The following is a 26,966-nucleotide window of genomic DNA, read 5'->3' as shown; positions in this document are numbered from 1 at the left end:
AGCATGGTGTCAATTTTTGCAGAGGATACCAAATTGTGTAAGGCTATAAATACAGTGGAGGATGCCGAGTCTCTTCAGAACGACTTAGTTAAATTAGAAGCATGGGCAGCCAAATGGAGAATGCGCTTCAACACAGACAAGTGTAAGGTAATGCACTGTGGTAACAAGAACAAAAATTACACCTACCTACTAAATGGGGTAAAATTAGGGGATTCTGTACTGGAAAAGGACTTAGGTGTCCTCATAGATAGCAAGCTAAGCAGTAGTACCCAAAGTAGGACTGCAGCAAAGAAGGCTAATAAGATATTAGCATGCATAAAACGGGGTATTGATGCTAGGGACGAGAGTATTATACTCCCGTTATATAAATCACTAGTGAGGCCACACCTTGAATACTGTGTACAGTTCTGGGCACCGTACTACAAAAAGGATATCCTGGAGCTTGAAAAGGTACAGAGGAGAGCGACCAAACTAATTAAGGGCATGGAGACTATGGAATACAAGGAAAGGCTTGAAAGACTAGGCATGTTTACATTGGAAAAGCGGAGACTAAGAGGGGATATGATCAACATCTACAAATATATAAGGGGACAATACACGGAGCTTGCGCGGGACCTGTTTTTGGTTAGATCAACACAGAGGACTCGTGGACACTCGCTCAGGTTAGAGGAAAGGAGATTACGCACAATACGGCGTAAAGGCTTTTTCACGGTAAGGACAATACGTGTTTGGAATTCCCTGCCCGAGGGAGTTGTAATGGCGGAATCTGTCAACACCTTTAAGAATGGGTTAGATAAATTCCTATTGGATAAGGATATCCAGGGGTATGGTGCATAGTCATGCATTATAGTTACTATAAATAGGGATAAAATGCAATGGCTGACAGCAGCATCAGTCAGAAATTTTAGTCAAATCATCATGCATAGGACACCACAAATAGGTTGAACTCGATGGACAATTGTCTTTTTTCAACCTCAGATACTATGGTACTATGTTACTATGTATGTTACCTGATACTACAGTGCTTACTTTTGCTGTGGGGTAGCTTGTGGCAAAAGTTTTGACTTCCCAGCCGTAGCTGTGGAAACAAGGTCTGAAAGACCATCCCCAAACAGTTCCACCCCCTTATAGGGCAAACTGCCATGCGCCGTTTTGAATCGGCATCGCCCCACCATTGCCGAGTCCATAACCCCCGTCTGGCGGCAATGGTTTTACATATCGCTTATTAGTGATGCCAGTCGGCAAATATCCCTCTGTGCATCACGCATGTATAAGACAGCGTCTTTTATATGCTCTATTTTCAGCAAAATATTGTCCCTATCTATAGTATAAATATTATCCGACAGGGAATCTGACCACGCAGCTGCCGCACTGCACATCCATGCCGAGGCAATAGCAGGTCTCAATATAATGCCCGTGTGTGTGTATATAGCTTTAAGGGTAGTTTTCTGCTTTCTATCAGCAGGTACTTCAGGGCGGCCGTATCCGGAGACGGTAGTGCCACCTTTTTTAATAAGCGTGTAACTGCTTTATCTACCCTAGGGGGTATTTCCCAACGTGACCTATCCTCTGGCGGAAAAGGGTACGCTGCTTAGAAATTATCAATTTCTTATCGGGGGAAGTCCACGCTTCCTCACACACCTCATATCAATTCCTCAGATGCAGGAAAACTACTGGTAGTTTTCTGTCACCAAACATAATACCCTTTTTTGTGGTACCTGGGGTATTATCAGAAATGTGTAATACATTTTTCATTGCCTCAATCATGTAACGGGTGGCCCTATTGGAAGGTACACTAGTCTCATCATCGTCGACACTGGAGTCGGTATCCGTGTCAACATCTGTGTCTGCCATCTGAGGTAGCGGGCGTTTTGGAGCCCCTGATGACATTTGAGACGCTTGGACAGGCACAAGCTGAGCAGCCGGCTGTCCTATGCCGTCAAACCTTTTATGTAAGGAGTTGACACTGTCACGTAATTCCTTCCATAAGTCCATCCACACCGGTGTCGACCCCGCAAGGGGGTGACATCCCATTCACAGGCATTTGCTCCGCCTCCACATCATTATACTCATCATACATGTCGACACAGCAGTACCGACACACAGCACACACACAGGGAATGCTCTGACAGAGGACAGGACCCCACAAAGCCCTTTGGGGAGACAGAGGGAGAGTATGCCAGCACACACCAGAGCGCTATATACCACAGGGATATCACTATACAGAGTGTTTTTCCCTTATAGCTGCATAATATATTTATACTGCGCCTAATTTGTGCCCCCCACTCTCTTTTTAACCCTTTTCTGTAGTGCAGGACTGCAGGGGAGAGCCAGGGAGCGATCCCTCCAGCGGGGCTGTGAGGGAAAATGGCGCCAGTGTGCTGAGGGAGATGGCTCCGCCCCTTTTTCGGCGGGCTTTCTCCCGCTATTGTAAAAGTTCTGGCAGGGGTTAATAAACACCTATATAGCCCCTGGGGCTATATATGGTGTCAGTTCGCCAGCCAAGGTGTTAATATTGCTGCTCAGGGCGCCCCCCCCCAGCGCCCTGCACCCATCAGTGACCGCAGTGTGTGGTGTGCATGAGGAGCAATGGCGCACAGCTGCAGTGCTGTGCGCTACCTTGGAGAAGACAGAAGTCTTCAGCCGCCGATTTTCCGGACCACCTTCTTGCTTCTGGCTCTGTAAGGGGGACGGCGGCGCGGCTCCGGGAACGGACGACGAGGTCGGTCCTGTGTTCGATCCCTCTGGAGCTAATGGTGTCCAGTAGCCTAAGAAGCCCAAGCTACCACCACTTAGGTAGGTTCGCTTCTTCTCCCCTTAGTCCCTCGGTGCAGTGAGCCTGTTGCCAGCAGGTCTCACTGAAAATAAAAAACCTAACATATACTTTCTTCCTAGGAGCTCAGGAGAGCCCCTAGTGTGCATCCAGCTCAGCCGGGCACAGAAATCTAACTGAGGCTTGGAGGAGGGTCATAGGGGGAGGAGCCAGTGCACACCAGATAGTCCTAAATCTTTCTTTAGATGTGCCCAGTCTCCTGCGGAGCCGTCTATTCCCCATGGTCCTTACGGAGTTCCCAGCATCCACTAGGACGTCAGAGAAAAAATAACCCACCCAAATCTAACTCTCTCTGCAAATGTTATATCTGCCACACCTGCAGTGCACATGGTTTTGCCCATTTGCTAACTTTCTTGCTGTTGCGATCAACTCAGAATCACCCCCAAGATGCGACCTCCCGATACCGTCCTCATAGAAGCGTTATAAGTAGTTTATCGGCTCCTGCAATAGTACAGAGGGTCATGGATTGTAAAGGTGTGTACCCATCTTAAACAACAGAAGGTTTTAAGTGCCAAACTATATAATCTGCTTAACTATCTGTTCATGACCTCAGTTATACTATAGAGAAAATGTAGAGAACTCACAGCATTTATCTCCCCAGCTTTCTGTCCACATAGAGCGCTGGGTTCTACCTGGACATCACATTCAAGACTTTTATCTTGACTTAGGCTGATTCCACAGTCCCTGTAGTACACATAAATAGTTGTTACAGGCACTGTAAAGTAGTTTAACTGAATGCAATAACTTCTATTTCAATGGAAAGAATTTCTTACCCATTCAAGTCTTTAGAAAAAGGCACAACTACAATGTCCCTTCTCATCAGGAGATCGGTGAGAAGAATACTAGAAGGACTGTCTGATGCATCGCCTCCACCTGGCACACCTATAACATGGTCCCGCACCTTACAGCCCTGGAGGACAGGAAAGCACAGAGGTCTATCATGCCTGGTAAAGCAGAACTGGTAAATGTTTAGCAAAGGAATAAATGTAAGAGTAAACTTGGTTACAGTTCAAACTCCCACATCCTGAATCCTAATAGGTTTAACACAGTAGAGATGCTATGATCTTCCAGAACCCTTTCCAACAACATAAGACATTGTAATAGTATTACAGAAGTATAAACAGTACTACATGAGAACACCGCATCCTGGATGGTCCTGCAGCCAATCCGTGTAAATGAATTTCCCCTTTTTGTCTTTCAGGGGTGAAATTAGGACACAGTAACATTAACTGTAAATCACAATGTCTGATTAACCCTGCCATCCCAACTCTGTAATATAAAATGTATTTTGAATGTTATAATGTAAATATGCAGCATTGTGGATTCCGGCCGGCGGCATTTAGTACTGCTCCCTGTTATTACTGCAAAATATGTGAATTGGTCCTTAAGATTTGCTAAGCATTTGCAGGGGCGTATTTAGAGAGGAGAGGGCCGTGTGCATTATCCGTTTGGGTACCCTCCTGTCTAGCTGGCAGCACAGTAAAAGTTTCTGAGTACTAGGGTCCCTAGGAGAACCTAGAGTTGTGTCAGAGTCTAGTGGGCATGCACAGATCTCTGGGGAAACAGCATGGTGGCCATCTTCCCAGTGATTATCCTACTGCTCATAACACCGGAAAAATGGTTGCCGCGCCATTTTTCTGGTGATTTCTGCAGCGCTGCTGCAGGACTCCGGAGGGGTATGTATTCAAGAAATGGGTGCAGGGTGTGCAGTTTGGGAACCGCATACCTTGCGCCCATTATAGATACACCACTGTCCTCATGTAGCAAATACATAACCCCCGGGTACCCTTTTCATTATATCCAGCAAGGAGGGAGACCTCTAGGTGAGCAGTTTATGTGCAGTGATCTTTTTTGCAGCACAAAGCATAGAAAGGTACTACCTGACCCAACCTATTCACCTGTACAGGTCTATTCCATAGGTCTGGGGAGATTGTCAGGTAAGGGTCCTTAGAGAGGACTCATTCACTACATGGGGAGGAAAATACATATATTAAAGTGGTTTCTCCAAATGTGGTCCCTTTACCACCGTTTTTTTTCATGATAGGCAACATCATCTGTTGGAGAAAAAAATACATTATTGTCTGCTCCTGCTATTTAAAAAATGATCTGTAGCTATGAAAAAATAGTTAATCGCTGATTCCTACTATAACATGAGTTTTTTGTGTTTTAAGAATCTGATGGGGAATATCCAATTACCTGCAGTACATTACCGTGGGTAATGATATCGCCCAGGGCTATCCTGTTATCCCCGATAAGCCGGAACGAGCTGTGGCTTATCAGGATTTTTGTGTTACTGCACTGGGTGCCGACTCCTGACAGCTCCGGGAGCAGACAGGGTAGCGCTGCACCTCCGGTTTCCCGGTCACATGACTGCTCCCCCGTCATGTAAATGGCGACGGGGGCGAGGGAAGAGGGGAGATGCGGGTCACGGCGCTGCTCTGGCTTTCCTGCCAGGTGTCACATTGCTGAGTGCCGGCTCCTGGGCGCCCTTCACTGCAGTCCTGGCCTGCTGCTGCAGCAGGCATGGGATACTGACGGGCCACAGCGGATTATCTGGGATTTTTTTTCACCTGCCCCAGAAACAGCCCCGTTTTCACGGGCGATCTAATTGGATAGTCTTTAAAGTGAAACATTGGCAAAAAGTGATGTTTTAACGCCGCTGATAGGATACCGCCCATACTCTATTAAATTATATATATATATATATATATACACACACACACACACACACACACACACACACACACACACAGGTTGAGTCTCCCTTATCCAAAATGCTTGGGACCAGAGGTATTTTGGATATGGGATTTTTCCGTATTTTGGAATAATTGCATACCATAATGAGATTTCTCTATCGTCCTAAGTGGATGCTGGGGTTCCTGAAAGGACCATGGGGAATAGCGGCTCCGCAGGAGACAGGGCACAAAAGTAAAGCTTTTACAGGTCAGGTGGTGTGTACTGGCTCCTCCCCCTATGACCCTCCTCCAGACTCCAGTTAGATTTTTGTGCCCGGCCGAGAAGGGTGCAATTCTAGGTGGCTCTCATAAAGAGCTGCTTAGAGAGTTTAGCTTAGGTTTTTTATTTTACAGTGATTCCTGCTGGCAACAGGATCACTGCAACGAGGGACAGAGGGGAGAAGAAGTGAACTCACCTGCGTGCAGGATGGATTGGCTTCTTGGCTACTGGACATGAAGCTCCAGAGGGACGATCACAGGTACAGCCTGGATGGTCACCGGAGCCACGCCGCCGGCCCCCTCACAGATGCTGAAGCAAGAAGAGGTCCAGAATCGGCGGCTGAAGACTCCTGCAGTCTTCTTAAGGTAGCGCACAGCACTGCAGCTGTGCGCCATTTTCCTCTCAGCACACTTCACACGGCAGTCACTGAGGGTGCAGGGCGCTGGGGGGGGGGGCGCCCTGGGAGGCAAATGAAAACCTTTAAAAAGGCTAAAAATACCTCACATATAGCCCCAGAGGCTATATGGAGATATTTACCCCTGCCTAAATGTACTAAATAGCGGGAGACGAGCCCGCCGAAAAAGGGGCGGGGCCTATCTCCTCAGCACACGGCGCCATTTTCTGTCACAGCTCCGCTGGTCAGGAAGGCTCCCAGGTCTCTCCCCTGCACTGCACTACAGAAACAGGGTATAACAGAGAGGGGGGGCAAAATAAATGGCAATATATTAATATAAAAGCAGCTATAAGGGAGCACTTAATCATAAGGCTATCCCTGTCATATATAGCGCTTTTTGGTGTGTGCTGGCAGACTCTCCCTCTGTCTCCCCAAAGGGCTAGTGGGTCCTGTCTTCGTATAGAGCATTCCCTGTGTGTCTGCTGTGTGTCGGTACGTGTGTGTCGACATGTATGAGGACGTTATTGGTGTGGAGGCGGAGCAATTGCCAAATATGAGGATGTCACCTCCTAGGGGGTCGACACCAGAATGGATGCCTTTATTTGTGGAATTACGGGATAGCGTCAACTCGCTTAAGCAGTCGTTTGCCGACATGAGGCGGCCGGACACTCAATTAGTGCCTGTCCAGGCGCCTCAAACACCGTCAGGGGCTGTAAAACGCCCCTTGCCTCAGTCGGTCGACACAGACCCAGACACAGGCACTGATTCCGGTGGTGAAGGTGACGAATCAACCGTATTTTCCAGTAGGGCCACACGTTATATGATTTTGGCAATAAAGGAGATGTTACATTTAGCTGATACTACAGGTACCACTAAACAGGGTATTATGTGGGGTGTGAAAAAACTACCAGTAGTTTTTACCGAATCAGAAGAATTAAATGACGTGTGTGATGAAGCGTGGGGTGCCCCGATAAAAAACTGCTAATTTCAAAGAAGTTATTGGCTTTATACCCTTTCCCGCCAGAGGTTAGGGAGCGCTGGGAAACACCTCCTAGGGTGGACAAAGCGCTAACACGCTTATCAAAACAAGTGGCGTTACCCTCTCCTGAGACGGCCGCACTTAAAGATCCATCAGATAGGAGGATGGAAAATATCCAAAAAGGTATATACACACATGCAGGTGTTATACTACGACCAGCTATTGCGACTGCCTGGATGTGCAGTGCTGGGGTAGTTTGGTCAGAGTCCCTGATCGAAAATATTGATACCCTGGACAGGGACAATATTTTACTGTCGTTAGAACAAATAAAGGATGCATTTCTTTATATGCGTGATGCACAGAGAGATATCTGCACACTGGCATCACGGGTAAGTGCTATGTCCATTTCGGCCAGAAGAGCTTTATGGACACGACAGTGGACAGGCGATGCGTGGAGGAGTTATTTGGGGTCGGTCTATCGGATTTGGTGGCCACGGCTACGGCCGGGAAATCCACCTTTCTACCTCAAGTCACTCCCCAACAGAAAAAGGCACCGACCTTTCAACCGCAGCCCTTTCGTTCCTTTAAAAATAAGAGAGCAAAGGGCTATTCATATCTGCCACGAGGCAGAGGACGAGGGAAGAGACAGCAACAGGCAGCTCCTTCCCAGGAACAGAAGCCCTCCCCGGCTTCTACAAAAGCCTCAGCATGACGCTGGGGCTTCGCAAGCGGACTCGGGGGCGGTAGGCGGTCGTCTCAAGAATTACAGCGCGCAGTGGGCTCACTCGCAGGTAAATCCCTGGATCCTGCAGATAATATCTCAGGGGTACAGGTTGAAATTAGAGACAGAGCCACCTCGCCGTTTCCTGAAGTCTGCTTTACCAACGTCCCCCTCAGAAAGGGAGACGGTTTTGGAAGCCATTCACAAGCTGTATTCTCAGCAGGTGATAGTCAAGGTACCTCTTCTACAACAAGGGAAGGGGTATTATTCCACTCTTTTTGTGGTACCGAAGCCGGATGGCTCGGTAAGGCCTATTCTAAATCTGAAGTCCTTGAACCTGTACATAAAGAAGTTCAAGTTCAAAATGGAGTCACTCAGAGCAGTGATAGCGAACCTGGAAGAAGGGGACTTTATGGTATCCTTGGACATCAAGGATGCGTATCTCCACGTTCCAATTACCCCTCACACCAGGGGTACCTCAGGTTCGTTGTACAAAACTGTCACTATCAGTTTCAGACGCTGCCGTTTGGTTTGTCCACGGCACCTCGGGTCTTTACAAAGGTAATGGCCGAGATAATATTTCTTCTTCGAAGAAAAGGCGTATTAATTATCCCATACTTGGACGATCTCCTAATAAGGGCAAGGTCCAGAGAACAGCTAGAGATGGGTTTAGCACTATCTCAAGAGGTGCTAAAGCAGCACGGATGGATTCTGAATATTCCAAAATCCCAATTAATGCCGACAACTCGTCTGCTGTTCCTGGGGATGATTCTGGACACAGTTCAGAAAAAGGTTTTTCTTCCCGAAGAAAAAGCCAAGGAGTTATCTGACCTGGTCAGGAACCTCCTAAAACCAGGAAAGGTGTCTGTACATCAATGCACAAGAGTCCTGGGAAAAAATGGTAGCTTCTTACGAAGCAATCCCTTTCGGCAGATTCCATGCAAAGGGATCTGTTGGACAAATGGTCAGGGTCGCATCTTCAGATGCACCTGCGGATAACCCTGTCGCCGAGGACAAGGGTATCCCTTCTGTGGTGGTTGCAGGAGGCTCATCTATTGGAGGGCCGCAGATTCGGCATGCAGGATTGGATCCTGGTGACCACGGATGCCAGCCTGAGAGGCTGGGGAGCAGTCACACAGGGAAGAAATTTCCAGGGAGTGTGGTCGAGCCTGAAAAAGTCTCTTCACATAAGCATTCTGGAACTAAGAGCAATCTACAATGCTCTAAGCCAGGCGGAACCTCTGCTTCAAGGAAGACCGGTGTTGATCCAGTCGGACAACATCACGGCAGTCGCCCATGTAAACAGACAGGGCGGCACAAGAAGCAGGAGGGCAATGGCAGAAGCTGCCAGGATCCTTCGCTGGGCGGAGAATCACGTGATAGCACTGTCAGCAGTATTCATCCCGGGCGTGGACAACTGGGAAGCAGACTTCCTCAGCAGACACGACCTTCACCCGGGAGAGTGGGGACTTCATCCAGAAGTTTTCCACATGCTATTAAACCGTTGGGTAAAACCAATGGTGGACATGATGGCGTCTCGCCTCAACAAAACACTGGACAGGTATTGCGCCAGGTCAAGAGATCCGCAGGCAATAGCTGTGGACGCGCTGGTAACACCTTGGGTGTACCAGTCGGTATATGTGTTTCTTCCTCTGCCTCTCATACCAAAGGTATTGAGGATTATACGGCAAAGAGGAGTAAAACTAGTGGCTCCGGATTGGCCAAGAAGGACTTGGTACCCGGAACTTCAAGAGATGGTCACGGACGATCCGTGGCCTCTACTTCTGAGAAGGGACCTGCTTCAGCAGGGTCCTTGTCTTTTTCAAGACTTACCGCGGCTGCGTTTGACGGCATGGCGTTTGAATGCCAGATCCTAAAAGGAAAAGGCATTCCAGAAGAAGTCATTCCTACCTTGATAAAGGCAAGGAAGGAAGTCACCGCGAAGCATTATCGCCGTATTTGGCGAAAATATGTTGCGTGGTGCGAGCAGCGGAGTGCTCCGATGGAGGAATTTCAACTGGGTCGTTTTCCTACATTTCCTGCAATCAGGATTGTCTATGGGTCTCAAATTGGGATCTATTAAGGTTCAAATTTCGGCCCTATCAATATTCTTCCAAAAAGAATTGGCCTCAGTCCCTGAGGTCCAGATTTTTATCAAAGGAGTACTGCATATACAGCCTCCTGTGGTGCCTAAGGTGGCACCGTGGGATCTAAATGTAGTTTTAGATTTCCTCAAATCCAATTGGTTTGAACCACTAAAGAATGTGGATTTGAAATATCTCACATGGAAAGTGACTATGTTACTGGCCCTGGCTTCGGCCGGGAGAGTATCTGAACTGGCGGCTTTGTTTTATAAAAGCCCTTATTTAATTTTCCATTCGACATAGGGCAGAGCTGCGGACGCGTCCGCATTTTCTCCCTAAGGTGGTATCAGCGTTTCACCTGAACCAGCCTATTGTAGTGCCTGCGGCTACAGACGACTTGAAGGACTCCAAGTTGTTGGACGTTGTCAGAGCCTTAAAAATATACATTTAAAGGACGGCTGGAGTCAGAAAATCTGACTCGCTGTTTATACTGTATGCACCCAACAAGTTGGGTGCACCTGCTTCTAAGCAGTCGATTGCTCGTTGGATTTGTAACAAAATTCAACTTGTACATTCTGTGGCAGGCCTGCCACAGCCTAAATCTGTTAAGGCCCATTCCGCAAGGAAGGTGGGCTCATCTTGGGCGGCTGCCCGAGGGGTCTCGGCATTACAACTCTGCCGAGCAGCTACGTGGTCAGGGGAGAACACGTTTGTAAATTTTTACAAATTTGATACCCTGGCAAAGGAGGACCTGGAGTTCTCTCATTCGGTGCTGCAGAGTCATCCGCACTCTCCCGCCCGTTTGGGAGCTTTGGTATAATCCCCATGGTCCTTTCAGGAACCCCAGCATCCACTTAGGACGATAGAGAAAATAAGAATTTACTTACCGATAATTCTATTTCTCGGAGTCCGTAGTGGATGCTGGGCGCCCATCCCAAGTGCGGATTATCTGCAATACTTGTACATAGTTATTGTTAACTAATTCGGGTTATTGTTTAGGAAGCCATCTTTCAGAGGCTCCTCTGTTATCATACTGTTAACTGGGTTTAGATCACAAGTTGTACGGTGTGATTGGTGTGGCTGGTATGAGTCTTACCCGGGATTCAAAATCCTCCCTTATTGTGTACGCTCGTCCGGGCACAGTACCTAACTGGAGTCTGGAGGAGGGTCATAGGGGGAGGAGCCAGTACACACCACCTGACCTGTAAAAGCTTTACTTTTGTGCCCTGTCTCCTGCGGAGCCGCTATTCCCCATGGTCCTTTCAGGAACCCCAGCATCCACTACGGACTCCGAGAAATAGAATTATCGGTAAGTAAATTCTTATTATCATGGTGATGGGACCTAAATCTAAGCACAGAATGCATTTATGTTACATATACACCTTATACACACAGACTGAAGGTATTTTTAGCCAATATTTTGTATAACTTTGTGCATTAAACAAAGTTTGTGTACATTGAGCCATCAAAAAACAAAGTTTTCACTATCTCACTCAAAAAAGTCCGTATTTCGGAATATTCCGTATTTCGGAATATTTGGATATGGGATACTCAACCTGTATATCTATATCTATATATCTATAATATATATATATATATATATATATATATATATATATATATATATAAAAAAATAAAAAAGATCTACTAGAGCTGAAAATGGTATGTTATGCAGAGCACAGTTTTTACACTAACAACAATACAGTTTTGATTTACGTGGTAAATGATTTTATGACATTAGTGGGTCATTTTCTAAAGCATTCCCTCTATTTAGTATATTATTGTATCATGGCTTATTTACCATACCACTGGCCTGTGTTTTTACTAGCGCTGTTCCATTTGCTTTATGTTTTTATTAGTCCTCAAATAATGAGAAGCTTTATTTTTACACTGCAATTTAGATTTCAGTTTGCACACGCACCTGTCACATCTAAATCTCTCTGCACATGTTACCTCTGTTTTAGCTGTGTTGTTATTATTACTGTTTTGGTGTGACATTGTATTAGTAAAGAAATCTTTTATATCTAGAATAGTGCCAAGGAGTTTTTTTCTTACATTATTTGCGGCCTACATGCAAAAGCAGACAGTATTTACCCTGTAGGCAAAGAAATACATGTATTTGCTCTCCTTGCAGTGCAACATGGTTTATCCAGGTGCAAATTTACTTGCTCTTTCTTGTTTTACTTCCAACTCACAATCAGGCCCAAAGTGAGTAACTAACCCCTAGTCATCATTTCTATTACTATAAATATGAGCTATATTCCCATCCATCTTGCTTTGACCCAAATGGTTTTCTATGCATCCTGATCATCATGGTAAACACACAATAAACATCTGTACAATGACTCCAACCTTGGGAAGCTGTGCGGGGTCAAACCTGAGGACTCGTTGGTTACAGCAGGGATAGACGCCAGTCCCGGGGGAATCCGGAGGACTTGCTGCACTTACATACACGGCTGGCTCAGGGTGATACTGGCAATGTGACAACTCATTGCAGAGGAACGTCTGGAAATGCAATGTACAAAGAATTTTCTTTCAACAGATGCCTTTTGTACTTTCCAGGTGCATTTGGTCATGGAATTTTTTTTTAAATGTAATAATAATAATCACACACACAAATGTCACGTATGTGGCAAAAACAGCCTCAATGCACATTCATGATTTAAGATAGAAGTTAAACTGATCAAGGGCCCTCATTCCGAGTTGTTCGCTCGCTAGCTGCTTTTAGCAGCATTGCACACGCTAGGCCGCCGCCCTCTGGGAGCATATCTTAGCTTAGCAGAATAGCGAACAAAAGATTAGCAGAACTGCTACTAAATAATTCTTTACCGTTTCTGAGTAGCTCCAGACCTACTCACAGATTGTGATCAGCTCAGGCCGTTTAGTTTCTGGTTTGACGTCACAAACACGCCCTGCGTTCGGCCAGCCACTCCCCCGTTTCTCCAGACACTCCTGCGTTTTTCCCTGGCACGCCTGCGTTTTTTAGCACACTCCCGGAAAACGCTCAATTACCACCCAGAAATGCCCCTTTCCTGTCAATCATTCACCGATCAGCAGTGCGACTGAAAAGCGCCGCGGGATCCACAGCAAAACTGCTAAGTTTTTAGTTAAATAACTCAGCGCATGCGCTCTGCGTGCCTTGCGCATGCGCAGTTTGCAACAAATTGCAGCATAGTGAAAATCGGCAACGAGCGTACAACTCGGAATGAGGGCCAGTATTCTAAGGGAAAACCCATAAACATGGAACAAAATGGAGTAATGTTTATTCAAAATGGGTTCTGGTATGGTCTTTCAGGATACATTCTTCCCATTTACATGGATCCACTGAAGAGCAGGCTGAGCTATTTACAGTTTAACATGCGGAGTGCAGGTGTGGTCCACGCGTGACGTATAATAAAGTGTATATGTGCACATAGGAATGTATTACCTCTGCGTATTTCATGGTTCATATTGTTGAAGCTTCAGTTACTTGTATCTGCATGTACTTTCATACAGTATAATCCATGGGCATATAACTGGACCCTCTAGGTTGTTCAGCTCGCACTTACTTGTTTACATCTGCAACAGGTAAGCCAATTTATAGTCCCCCATAAACGCCAATATACATCTCTCCAGGACTTCAGTTCCTCGTTTAAACCAGTCAGGTATTCATGAACGTCCCATGTTTTGTCTCTGCAAATCCAGTGCACATTATGAGAAAAGCAAATACAACGTCAAAGAAATGGTAAGCCGACATACAGAGCCTGGTCCATAGCTGCATGCTCGGAAATAAATGGGGACCTCGCCTTTGGAGTGGAAACGCCTTGGCATGCTACTATGGTATTATATGTTGTGTTTTATTCAATCAGACGTGACTGCACTAAAGATGTTTTACCACACTTTTTACAATACACTAGGGCTACATCTGTGTGATTAAAGAAAAGGGCAGGCAAAAGGCTAAATAGGGACGTGCAATCATTGTCTAAGTGAATGTTCACATTGTCCCACTTTAGAAGTGGATATTGCTGCACATATATTGTAAGTACAACTGAGATTATTACTTATATATACAGAAATAAATAAATACAAGCTACTGTATAACACGGAAAAGTTCACTCATACACATGAAGTCCCACAATATACAAAAAAAATAAGATTTTACTTACCGGTAAATCTATTTCTCGTAGTCCGTAGTGGATGCTGGGGACTCCGTAAGGACCATGGGGATAGACGGGCTCCGCAGGAGACATAGGCACTTTAAGAAAGAATTTAGGTTCTGGTGTGCACTGGCTCCTCCCTCTATGTCCCTCCTCCAGACCTCAGTTAGAGAAACTGTGCCCAGAAGAGCTGACAGTACAAGGAAAGGATTTTGGTAATCCAGGGCAAGATTCATACCAGCCACACCAATCACACCGTATAACAAGTGATAACAACCAGTTAAACAGTATGACAAATAACAGAGCATCAGGTCAAACCCCGATGCAACCATAACTTAACCCTTATTGAAGCAATAACTATATAAAAGTATTGCAGAAGAAGTCCGCACTTGGGACGGGCGCCCAGCATCCACTACGAGAAATAGATTTACCGGTAAGTAAAATCCTATTTTCTCTAACGTCCTAGTGGATGCTGGGGACTCCGTAAGGACCATGGGGATTATACCAAAGCTCCCAAACGGGCGGGAGAGTGCGGATGACTCTGCAGCACCGATTGAGCAAACACAAGGTCCTCCTCAGCCAGGGTATCAAACTTGTAGAACTTTGCAAAAGTGTTTGAACCTGACCAAGTAGCCGCTCGGCAAAGCTGTAATGCCGAGACCCCTCGGGCAGCCGCCCAAGAAGAGCCCACCTTCCTAGTGGAATGGGCCTTAACGGATTTTGGCAGCGGCAATCCAGCCGCAGAATGAGCCTGCTGAATCGTGTTACAGATCCAGCGAGCAATAGTTTGCTTTGAAGCAGGAGCACCAAGCTTGTTGGAAGCATACAGGATAAACAAAGACTCTGTTTTCCTGACCCTAGCCGTTCTGGCTACATAAACCTTCAAAGGCCTGACCACATCAAGTAACTCGGAATCCTCCAAGTCAGTAGTAGCCACAGGCACCACAAAAGGTTGGTTTATATGAAAGGATGAAACCACTTTCGGCAGAAATTGTGGACGGGTCCGCAATTCTGCTCTATCCGCATGGAAAACCAGATAGGGGCTTTTATGTGACAAAGCCGCCAACTCTGACACACGCCTAGCCGAAGCCAAGGCTAATAGCATGACCACCTTCCACGTGAGATATTTCAACTCCACCGTTTTGAGTGGTTCAAACCAGTGGGATTTCAGGAAACTCAACACCACGTTAAGATCCCAAGGTGCCACTGGAGGCACAAAAGGGTCTGAATATACAGCACTCCCTTTACAAACGTCTGAACTTCAGGTAGAGAAGCCAACTCTTTTTGAAAGAAAATGGATAGGGCCGAAATCTGGACCTTAATGGAACCCAATTTTAGGCCCAAATTCACTCCGGACTGCAGGAAGTGAAGGAAACGGCCCAGCTGGAATTCCTCCGTAGGAGCATTCCTGGCCTCACACCAAGCAACATATTTTCACCATATACGGTGATAATGTTGAGCTGTCACGTCCTTCCTAGCCTTTATCAGCGTAGGAATGACCTCATCCGGAATGCCTTTCTCTGCTAGAATCCGGCGTTCAACCGCCATGCCGTCAAACGCAGCCACGGCAAGTCTTGGAACAGACAGGGCCCCTGTTGCAACAAGTCCTGTCTTAGAGGAAGAGGCCACGGGTCCTCTGTGAGCATTTCTTGCAGATCTGGATACCAAGTCCTTCTTGGCCAATCTGGAACAATGAGTATTGTTCTCACTCCTCTTTTTCTTATTATCCTCAACACCTTGGGTATGAGAGGAAGAGGAGGAAATACATAGACCGACTGGAACACCCACGGTGTCACCAGGGCGTCTACAGCTATCGCTTGAGGGTCTCTTGACCTGGCGCAATACCGCTGTAGCTTTTTGTTGAGGCGGGATGCCATCATGTCCACCTGTGGCAGTTCCCACCGACTTGTAATCTGTGCGAAGACTTCCTGATGAAGTCCACACTCTCCCGGGTGGAGGTCGTGTCTGCTGAGGAATTGTGCTTCCCAGTTGTCCACTCACGGGATGAACACTGCTGACAGTGCGCTTACGTGATTCTCCGCCCAGCGAAGAATCTTGGTGGCTTCCGCCATCGCCACTCTGCTCCTTGTGCCGCCTTGGCGGTTTACATGAGCCACTGCGGTGATGTTGTCTGACTGAATCAGAACCGGTTGGTCGCGAAGCAGGGTCTCCGCTTGACGTAGGGCGTTGTATATGGCCCTTAGTTCCAGGATGTTGATGTGAAGGCAAGTCTCTTGACTTGACCACAGACCTTGGAAATTTCTTCCCTGTGTGACTGCACCCCAACCTCAGAGGCTTGCGTCCGTGGTCACCAGGACCAAGTCCTGAATGCCGAATCTGTGGCCCTCGAGAAGGTGAGCGCTCTGTAGCCACCACAGGAGTAACACCCTGGCCCTGGGGGATAGGGTGATTAACCGATGCATCTGAAGATTTGATCCAGACCAATTGTCCAGTAAGTCCCATTGAAAAGTCCTCGCATGGAACCTGCCGAAGGGAATGGCCTCGTATGATGCCACCATCTTTCCCAGGACACGAGTGCAGTGATGCACTGACACCTGTTTTGGTTTTAATAGGTTCCTGACCAGTGTCATGAGTTCCTGAGCTTTCTCAGTAAGTCCCATTGAAAAGTCCTCGCATGGAACCTGCCGAAGGGAATGGCCTCGTATGATGCCACCATCTTTCCCAGGACACGAGTGCAGTGATGCACTGACACCTGTTTTGGTTTTAATAGGTTCCTGACCAGTGTCATGAGTTCCTGAGCTTTCTCCATCGGGAGATAAACCCTCTTCTGTTCTGTGCCTAGAATCATGCCCAGGAAAGGCAGACGAGTCGTAGGAACCAACTGTGACTTTGGAATATTTTAGAATCCAGCCGTGTTGCCGTAACACTTCCAGAGAAAGTGCTACGCTGATCAGCAACTGCTCTCTCATCTCGCTTTTATGAGGAGATCGTCCAAGTATGGGATAATTGTGATTCCTTGCTTTCGCAGGAGTACCATCATTTCCGCCATTACCTTGGTAAATATTCTCGGTGCCGTGGAGAGACCAAACGGCAATGTCTGAAATTGGTAATGACAATCCTGTACCACAAATCTGAGGTACACCTGATGAGGTGGATAAATGGGGACATGAAGGTATGCATCCTTTATGTCCAGAGACGCCATAAAATCCCCCCTTCCAGGCTTGCGATGACCGCTCTCAGCGATTCCATCTTGAACTTGAACCTTTTCAGGTATATGTTCAGGGATTTTAAATTCAATATGGGTCTGACCGAACCGTCCGGTTTCGGGACTACAAACATGGTCGAATAATAACCCCTTCCTTGTTGAAGGAGGGGAACCTTGACCACCACCTGTTGAAGATACAATTTGTGAATTGCAGTTAACACTATTTCCCTCTCGTGGGGGGAAGCTGGCAGGGCCGATTTGAGGTATCGGTGAGGGGGCATCTCCTCGAATTCCAGCTTGTATCCCTGAGACACAATCTCTATTGCCCAGGGATCCAACTGGGAGTGAACCCACTTGTGGCTGAAATTTCGAAGACGCGCCCCCACCGGGACTAGCTCCGCTTGTGGAGCCCCAGCGTCATGCGGTGGATTTTGTAGAGGCCGGGGAGGACTTCTGTTCCTGGGAACTAGCTGTGTTGTGCAGCTTCTTTCCTCTGCCCCTGCCTCTGGCAAGAAAGGACGCACCTCGGACTTTCTTGTTTTTCTGTGATCGAAAGGACTGCATTTGATAATACGGTGCTCTCTTAGGCTGTGAGGAAACATATGGCAAAACATTTTGACTTTCCAGCAGTAGCTGTGGAGACCAGGTCCGAGAGACCCTCCCCAAACAATTCCTCACCCTTGTACGGTAAAACCTCCATATGCCTTTTTGAGTCGGCATCACCTGTCCATTGCCGAGTACACAGGACCCTTCTGGCAGAAATTGAAATAGCATTTATTCTAGAACCCAGTAGACTAATGTCTCTTTGAGCATCTCTCATATATAGGACAGCGTCTTTAATATGCCCCAGGGTCAATAATATAGTATCCTTGTCTGAGGTATCAAGTTCCTCAGACAGGGTGTCCATCCATGCTGCTACAGCACTACACACCCAGGCCGACGCGATCGCCGGCCTCAGGAAGGTACCTGAATGTGTATAAATGGCCTTCAGAGTACCCTCCTGTTTTCTATCCGCAGCATCTTTGAGGGTAGCCGTATCCTGTGACGGCAGGGCTACCTTCTTGGATAGGCGTGTTAAGGCTTTGTCCACCCTAGGGGAGGATTCCCAGCGTAACCTGTCCGTTGGCGGGAAAGGATACGCCATAAGAATCCTTTTGGAAATCTGCAGTTTTTTATCTGGAGATTCCCAAGCCTTTTCACATAACTCATTTAGCTCGTGTGAGGGGGGAAAGGTTACCTGTGGCTTCTTTTCCCCATACATATGTACCCTCCCGTCAGGGACTGGGGTTTCCTCTGTGATGTGCAACACATTCTTAATTGCTATAATCATATAACGGATGGATTTAGCCAATTTTGGCTGTAGTTTTGCATCATCGTAATCGACACTGGAGTCAGAATCCATGTCGGTATCCGTGTCAACAATTTGGGATAGTGGGCGCTTCTGAGACCCTGTCGGCCTGTGCGACATAGGATCAGGCATGGGTTGGGACCCTGACTGTCCTGAGGCTTCAGCTTTTTCTAACCTTTTATGTAAGGAAGTAACATTATCATTTAAAACCTTCCGCATATCCATCTAATCAGGTGTCGGCGGAGACACCACATTCATTTGCTCCCGCTCTGCTTCCACATAGCCTTCCTCATCAGACATGTCGACACAAGCGTACCGACACACCACACACACAGGGAATGCCCTTTTTAAAGACAGTTCCCCCACAAGGCCCTTTGGAGAGACAGAGAGAGAGTATGCCAGCACACACCCCAGCGCTATAACCCAGGAATAACACAGTAACTTAATGTTAACCCAGTAGCTGCTGTTTATATTGTGTTTTTGCGCCTAATTTATGTGCCCCCCCTCTCTTTTTACCCTCTTCTACCGTGAATCTGCAGGGGAGAGCCTGGGGAGCTTCCTCTCAGCGGAGCTGTGGAGAAAAAATGGCACTGGTGAGTGCTGAGGAAGAAGCCCTGCCCCCTCGACGGCGGGCTTCTGTCCCGCTTAAATATGCATTTTCTTGACGGGGTCTCATACATATATACAGTGCCCAACTGTATATATGTTTACTTTTGCCAAAAAGAGGTTCCAAATGCTGCCCAGGGCGCCCCTTCCCCCTGCACCCTTACAGTGACCGGAGTATGTGAGGTGTGTGGGAGCAATGGCGCACAGCTGCAGTGCTGTGCGTTACCCATACTTGCCTACCTGACCCTCTCCATGAGGGAGAAAACGCTCTGTTCCTGGACTTTCCTGGTAATGTATGATTGCCATCACCTGTGGTGAGCTAGTTAATTGATAAGAAAGGTGTTTCACCACAGGTGATGGCAATCATACATTACCAGGAAAGTCCAGGAACAGAGCGTTTTCTCCCTCATGGAGAGGGTCAGGTAAGCAAGTATAGCGTTACCTCAGTGAAGAACGGAGTCTTCTGCCGCCGATTTGAAGTCTTCTTGCTTCTCATACTCACCCGGCTTCTGTCTTCCGGCTCTGCGAGGGGGACGGCGGCGTGGCTCTGGGATCGGACGGCGAGGGTGAGATCCTGCGTACGATCCCTCTGGAGCTAATGGTGTTCAGTAGCCTCAGAAGCAGGACCTAGCTTCAGAGAGTAGGGTTGCTTCTCTCCCCTCTGTCCCATGATGCAGGGAGTCTGTTGCCAGCAGAGCTCCCTGAAAATAAAAAATCTAAAATACTTTCTCTCAGCGAACTCCGGAGAGCTCACTGAAAAGCACCCAGCTCGTCTGGGCACAGTATCAAACTGAGGTCTGGAGGAGGGACATAGAGGGAGGAGCCAGAGCACACCAGAACCTAAATTCTTTCTTAAAGTGCCCATGTCTCCTGCGGAGCCCGTCTATCACCATGGTCCTTTACGGAGTCCCCAGCATCCACTAGGACGTTAGAGAAATAGATCTTTTCAATCTATAATTTTCAAGAAACCCCTTGTGTAGTGTACTCTCAGGACTGAATACAGTAGGCTGGATTCCCCTCTCCAATTGCAAGCAGGCACAAGTCAGCGGTACGCAAAAAGTGTACTATAGGCGCAAAGATAACGATAGCAGAAAGACAAGCCGAGTAATGTGTCACATGCAGTGGCAGCTTAGTGAAACACAGCGGCGCTGCTGATACCCAGGTAAGGCAGCCAGCACATATATTACATACAATATTCCATGTATGTGTTAACCCCCTCCACCACTCACACACTACCACCCCTAATGCAATGCGTACCTCCCAACCTGACCCTCTCCAGGAGGGATACAATGCTCTGCTTCTGGACTTTTCTCTTAATTTAGGATTGCCGGCACCTGTGTTGAACAGGTTAATGGATAAGAAAGGTGTTTCAACACAGGTGCTGGCAATCATAAATTAATATGAAAGTCCAGGAGCAGAGCATTCTGTCCCTCCTGGAGAGGGTCATGTTGAGAGGTATGCAATGTGTGGTCTGCGCTACAGGCCACGAGCAGCAGCTGCCACTGCTTATGATGTATCAGACCTGTGTCCTCCCAACTCTGTATATTTATTTTGAATAAAACAAAGAATACTGAATGAAAGATTAGTTTTCTGTCCTGATTTACACTGCATAGCCAAATACAGAAACGACGAGGCAATGTTCCATTCTGTAGCAGAATTACTGTGTACACTTCAGCTCACATTCTGATAACTGTTGCTTATGTTAATCTGACATTGCAAGTCACTAGAAATGAACATACCTTATGTGAAAGAAAACAATATTTCCATACTGGTCGATGTTGATTTTCCCAGGTAGACAGGCAATCTTCTGCTCAACTTCCTTTGTCAGCAGCTTCTTACACAACCAGCATCTAGAAGAGAATGTTTACACAGCTAATCTACATATCTCATGTTTAAATAATGGGATGTAATATTCGTATCTTCTGTACATATTTACCTGTACAGTGTGGCAGCACTTGCTGGAGAATCTGGGTTTTTATATTCAGGATCAAACAGTCGTTCAATCTTCTTGCAGAATATTTTGCTACAAACAATAAAAGCACACTTTGTGCTTAGGGACTTTTGCTAGACAAATAAAATGAACACACAACTATACATAATGAAGAGGTTTACATATCTTAACACTAATAAAATGTGAACCAAAGCTGCTCTATTTCAATGCAATGTACACGCAGGATCCTCATGTGAGAATCCACTGTAATTACCAGATGTGGCTTCCAGACAGGTGGCTGCAGCGCAGTCCAAAATTCAAATACATGAGCTGCACCAACTGCCAGTGAGTCCCGGCAGTGTTTGGAGTGGCAGTTGGTGCAGCCTACTCTCCCATATCTTGTGGGAGACATCTAGTTTTTCAGGTAGTGCCCTCCCGCATTCTGCCTATTTCCTAGTGAAGTGGGCAGAATTGGGAGATAAACAGAATTAACCTGCCATCCTGGCGGAGGATGCAATTCTATGCTAATCGTGTCATTTTAGCCCCACTCCTATGAAAATTCGCTCTAATCATGACAGTTTCCCCGCAAGGGGTGGGGCCTAATGACATAATTAACCCTCCCCGATCACCGCCCACCTGCTTCTCCTCTCCAGGCATGTCCTGGAGAGGAAAGCATTAATATCGGCAAGAATGATTGGACATATAATTTTTCCAGGACCGTCCTGGATTTCATAAAGGGAAAGTACAGTATAGTTTGCTCGTCTTGGCCCCCTTCGTTTGAAACAATTGGACAAGCAGGAGATGAATAAGAATGTGCTCTGACCCTAGTGAAAGGCACCTTAAAAACCAACTACCATAAAGAACACATTAACATTTTTCATGGCCCAATTAATCAAAGCAGGAATAAAAAGAATAGTCAGCCACAAATTGTGGGATAATTAAAAAATAGCTAGCTGCCTTCAACAGAAGGGATAACTGCAACCTTCTGATTAGAAGACAAACAATAGAAAACAAGGGGCGTTGTCTGCCAGACAAATTTCTTAATACAAGCTGACCATACTAGCCCTTTAAACTGGGACATTCATGAATTACACAGGTTCTGTGGCTGGCTGTCACCTGGTTTTAATCAGCCACAGAACCTGTGTAATTCATGAGCTTCCCAGTTTAAAGGGATAGTATGGTCAGCCTAATAACAATATAATATAACAATATTATCACACAACCCATGAGACATAAAACTACATAAAAAATATATAGGGGTATATGCAATTGCGGTCGAATTCCCGAAAATGGCAAAAAACTGGACTTTTTCGCCAAAAAAAAAAAAAATCGTCAATGCAATTCAGTACTTTCCGTCAAAAAAACGGACTTTCAAAATTCGACTTTTTGAAATTCGACTTTTGTCAAATTCGACTTTTCTGCAATGGTACAAGTGCTGCAATTCGACCAAAGTATATTCAATTGAAGTTTGCAAATTCGACAACAGTGCTTTTAGACAGTAAATTCGTCATTTTCAATCCGCCACACTTTGGTGGGTGAAACTAATAAAAAAAATTTAAAACATGTTTTTTTTGGTGTTTCTTTTATTGGTAATAGCATATCTATTTATATTAGAAGGGATTAGGTACTTGGTTTGTCTTTTTTGGAGGCACAAGTATTTTTTATATATTTTTAAAAATAATATTTTTTAGTTTTTTAGATGGAATGGTAAAATCCCGGTAAAAAATGGCGTGGGGTCCCCCCTCCAAAGCATAACCAGCCTCGGGCTCTTCGAGCCGGTCCTGGTTCTAAAAATCCGGGGGGGGAAATGACAGGGGATCCCCCGTATTTTTAAAACCAGCACCGGGCTCAGCGCCTGGAGAACCACAGCGGGCCCGTTTTTCTCCCGCATGCTGGTACTTGTGGTTCTCCAAGTACCAGCTTGCGGGGGAGGCTTGCTGGGACTTGTAGTACTACTGGAAAAAACAATATTCTTTCACATTTCTCAAGGCTATCAGCCTCCCATCCGCAGCCCTTGGATGGGGGGGACAGCCTCGGGCTTCACCCCTAGCCCTTGGGTGGCTGGGGGGGGGGGGACCCCTTGATTGAAGGGGTCCCCACTCCCCCAGGGTACCCCGGGGTGACTAGTTGGATATTTAATGCCACGGCCGCAGGGCGCTGTATAAAAGTGACCCCCGGCTGTGGCATTATCTGTCCAGCTAGTGGAGCCCGATGCTGGTGTATAAAATACGGGGGACCCCTACTCTTTTTGTCCCCCGTATTTTTTGCACCAGCACCAGGCGCAGAGCCCGGTGCTGGTTTTAAAAATACGGGGGATCCCTGTCAATTTCCCCCCCCGGATTTTTAGAACCAGGACCAGCTCGAAGAGCCCGAGGCTGGTTATGCTTTGGAGGGGGGACCCCACGCCATTTTTTTCGGGTTTTTCCCGTTTTTTCCCGTTTTTAAAAAACCGGATCAAAATCCGTCAAATCGGCCGTTTTTCGGCCGCGGGACTGTCGAATCCGTTTTTTATTGCATATGGTCAATTTCGGCACCCACTTGCCGAAATTAGCCTGTCGAATTGTGTCGAGTTGAAAAACGGCCGATAATTTGCCGCGATTCGCCGCTAATTGCATATACCCCATAGTCTCTTATGTGAGAGACTAATGTTTTCAGTGGGAGTCTGCAGACTTATGTTAAAGACAAGGCTAATTCCTCACATATCCCTGAACACACTGCACAGTTACACAGGTGGATCACATGGGTGTGATTAATTAGCTAGTGAGTGCCTGGTAAGAGATATAAGTAGACTTGTCTTAGGGGCGGGGCGACCAATGGCAGTTAGTGGTCAGTGACTAACGAGGAAACCATTGTGTCTAGTCAGTGACAGGATCGCTGGAATACTTTTTGCCAGTATGATGCTGGAAGCAATGCTATCTGTGCTATCCTGACAAACCTGACAATCCTGAATAAACTTCAGCAAGCTGATTCAGATGGTCTAACCTTTTAGCTATTAATTGGCACTAATTAGATTAATATGCTCTATTCTACTCCTATGAACCACTTACAAAGGTCTCCTCTGGAATGGGCTAATAATCAAAGGCAAAGGGTGAAAAACAATATTCCATGTTTTGCTCTATACATGTACACATTTATGCTAGTAATAACAGTGCGATCACCATCAGTAACATTGCATGTCTTTGCAGGAGGAAGCCAATTATTTGTACTGCTGCAATACCTGTTCTGTTATCGCATCTAAGATGGCTTTATCTAATAATAATAAAATCATGGGAAATAAGGATGTATTCTTTATTTTTCTTTTAAGTCCAATTATCTATCTGTAAACTTTTCTTTTAAGTTGGGCTTTCCGTGCCACTACAGATGAGATAGCCGGGTATCCAGCATTATCATGCACATATCTGCAGTGAAAAGACTGGCAAAGCAGTAAGTTAACCCTTGCTGATCTGGGCGAGTAATGCCAGGCCATCCAAGTATCACTCAGCTGCCCCACAATATATATTTTTTAATAAACTTACAGTGATCAACAATTATTTAAAATCTTTCTTAAGTGCATACACACTGTGAGATTCGGGCTAACCCATACGGGTGTAGTACTGGTGACCGGCGGGCTCCTGACCGCCGGTCAGCTTACCGACGCCGGGATCCCGGCGGGGAGGGGCGAGTGCAGCAAGCCCCTTGCGGGCTCGCTGCGCTCGCCACGCTGCGCTCGCCACGCTGCGGGCTCGGTGGCGACCTGTGGTCGCCACGGGTTCTATTCCCACTCTATGGGTGTCGTGGACACCCACGAGTGGAAATAGTCCATGTTGGTCGGCATGCCGACCATCGGGATAGTGAGCCGTCGGGCACATGGAGGAGGTCATGTGACTGTCGGTCAGCTGACCGGCGGTAACATGAATACCACCCCCCCATACTTGCCTACCTGACCCTGTGGTGAAACACCTTTCTTATCAATTAACTAGCTCACCACAGGTGATAGCAATCATACATTACCAGGAAAGTCCAGGAACAGAGCATTTTCTCCCTCATGGAGAGGGTCAGGTAGGCAAGTATGGGCTAACCCCGATTCTCACTGTGCGATAGGGACTAGGTCGGTATCGCAAACCTAGATGACTGTGCTTGTGATACTAACTGTACGACTTTAGCTGTCAATTTTGACTATACTTATATACTAGATAGTCAAAATTGACTTGCCTGCACAGTCTATCTTGGCTTGCAATACCGACCTCGCGGGACTGCGCATTGGTATCACACACCGTGCGATCTGCACTAAGTTTTCTTGCGATTTTGACTATATAGTGAAAATCGAAAGAAAAAAAACTTACCGTGTGTACACACCTTTATTGCCAAGGGCCTATTAATAAATACACCTCACATTCTATATCTAACACTTTAAGGAGCTGCTGTAATATTATTTTATTTAATTCCTAGCATACCTTCGTGCAGCCTTTACATAAATATAACATAGGGTATCATTAGAAATTGGAAGGGTGATAATGGAGAAGCAATAATTTGGATCCACATCAGCGTACAGCAGTCATGTCTGACAACCTAGCATCAGTAGGCGCTTGTAAAGGGGGTGGTCTTCAGTATGCCGAATGACGGGATCCCGGCGCACAGTATACCGACACCCGGCATACCGACAGATATTCTCCCTCGTGGGGGTCCACGACCCCACAAGGGGCTCCTGTGCGCTCGCCAAGCTGTTGGTATGCCGGCGGTCGGGCTCCCGGCGCCGGTATGCTGGTCGCTGGGAGCCCGGCCGCCGGCATACCATACTACACCCTTGTAAAGCACAAGTAACGAACCAACTTATATCTGCATTACTGCTGCGACAAGCAGAGGTAAGACTTGTAATGAGACATTTGTGCGTCTCATGGCAGAATTGTGCAAGGGCCCCTAGCTTTATCAAAAGCTGCCAATTGACAGCGAAACGCGTTAGGGAGCCTTATCTCTGACCAGGGCATTGCTGAGAATTCTACAGGACCTTGCATCAGCTACACTTTGGGAGACTCCAGTACCGATTTGTGGACATTAATAAAGGGAGAACCACCACAATATTGTGCTGGATAAAGGAGAATACTCTGGACCCCCGCTAGGTGGAATACCTGGCAGAAAGACCACAAGGGACTTGGTAACTATTCATCTCCAGATTGGATGCCACAAAATTCATACATTTGTTTGTCCTGCAGGACTCATTCTCATTTCAACCAGCACCGGTTGCTTATGCCGGCATTTGCACACAGACTGCCCAAAGAGAGATTCGTTGCGGTCAGAGATTGGCTTATATGGCTTTGTTTTTAAGTATATGTGTTTACATATATGACTACTATTCACTCATTATAAAATACTTTTATTAAATATCCAGATATTGATCTTTTAGTGAATATAATATTGTGAATATTTGTATTAGCGCAGTTGGCTTTTTTTGTGTATATATGTTTATGCTTGCTGAGGTGACCGACTATCACCCCACCCAACAGCAGCTTAGAGAACCAGCCCAGTTATAGCGCATGTATCTTACCAATTCTTGGTAAAAATTCCTTGACCTAGTTGAGTGGGCCTGTACAGACTTTGGTACTGGCAATCCTGCCGTGGAATAAGCATGTTGGATAGTGAGCCTGATCCAGCATGCAATGGACTGCAGGAAACCCAATCTTATTGGGATCATAAAGAACAAACCTTGCATCCGATTTTCTGTGACGAGCGGTTCCTCCAATCGGACCGGTTCAAACCAGTCCGATTGGAGGAACTGCAGCAACAAATTGAGATCCCAAAGGTGCCGTGGGAGACACAAAGGGAGGTTGGATGTGCAGT

The 26,966-nt window shown here is 46.6% G+C and overlaps 1 protein-coding gene across 3 annotated transcripts in view; it reads right to left on the bottom strand.

The window, feature by feature from the left end:
* The window catches only part of SANBR (SANT and BTB domain regulator of CSR), a 202,157-nt gene that overhangs the window by 90,078 nt on the left and 85,113 nt on the right, over positions 1-26,966 (bottom strand). For all 3 annotated transcript variants that reach the window (XM_063918229.1, XM_063918227.1, XM_063918228.1), the window contains exons 9-14: positions 21,159-21,245; positions 20,962-21,072; positions 13,515-13,638; positions 12,319-12,471; positions 3,607-3,743; positions 3,418-3,517 (exon numbers count right to left, since the gene is read on the bottom strand). In XM_063918229.1, the coding sequence (XP_063774299.1) occupies positions 3,418-3,517; positions 3,607-3,743; positions 12,319-12,471; positions 13,515-13,638; positions 20,962-21,072; positions 21,159-21,245 (712 nt within the window). The remainder of the gene's footprint in view (positions 1-3,417; positions 3,518-3,606; positions 3,744-12,318; positions 12,472-13,514; positions 13,639-20,961; positions 21,073-21,158; positions 21,246-26,966) is intronic.

The sequence above is a fragment of the Pseudophryne corroboree genome, chromosome 4 (assembly GCF_028390025.1).
Source record: "Pseudophryne corroboree isolate aPseCor3 chromosome 4, aPseCor3.hap2, whole genome shotgun sequence".
Classification (NCBI taxonomy): Eukaryota; Metazoa; Chordata; class Amphibia; order Anura; family Myobatrachidae; genus Pseudophryne; species Pseudophryne corroboree.
The sequence above is the reverse complement of the archived record's forward strand: the minus strand, read 5'-3'. Positions and strand labels throughout refer to the sequence as shown.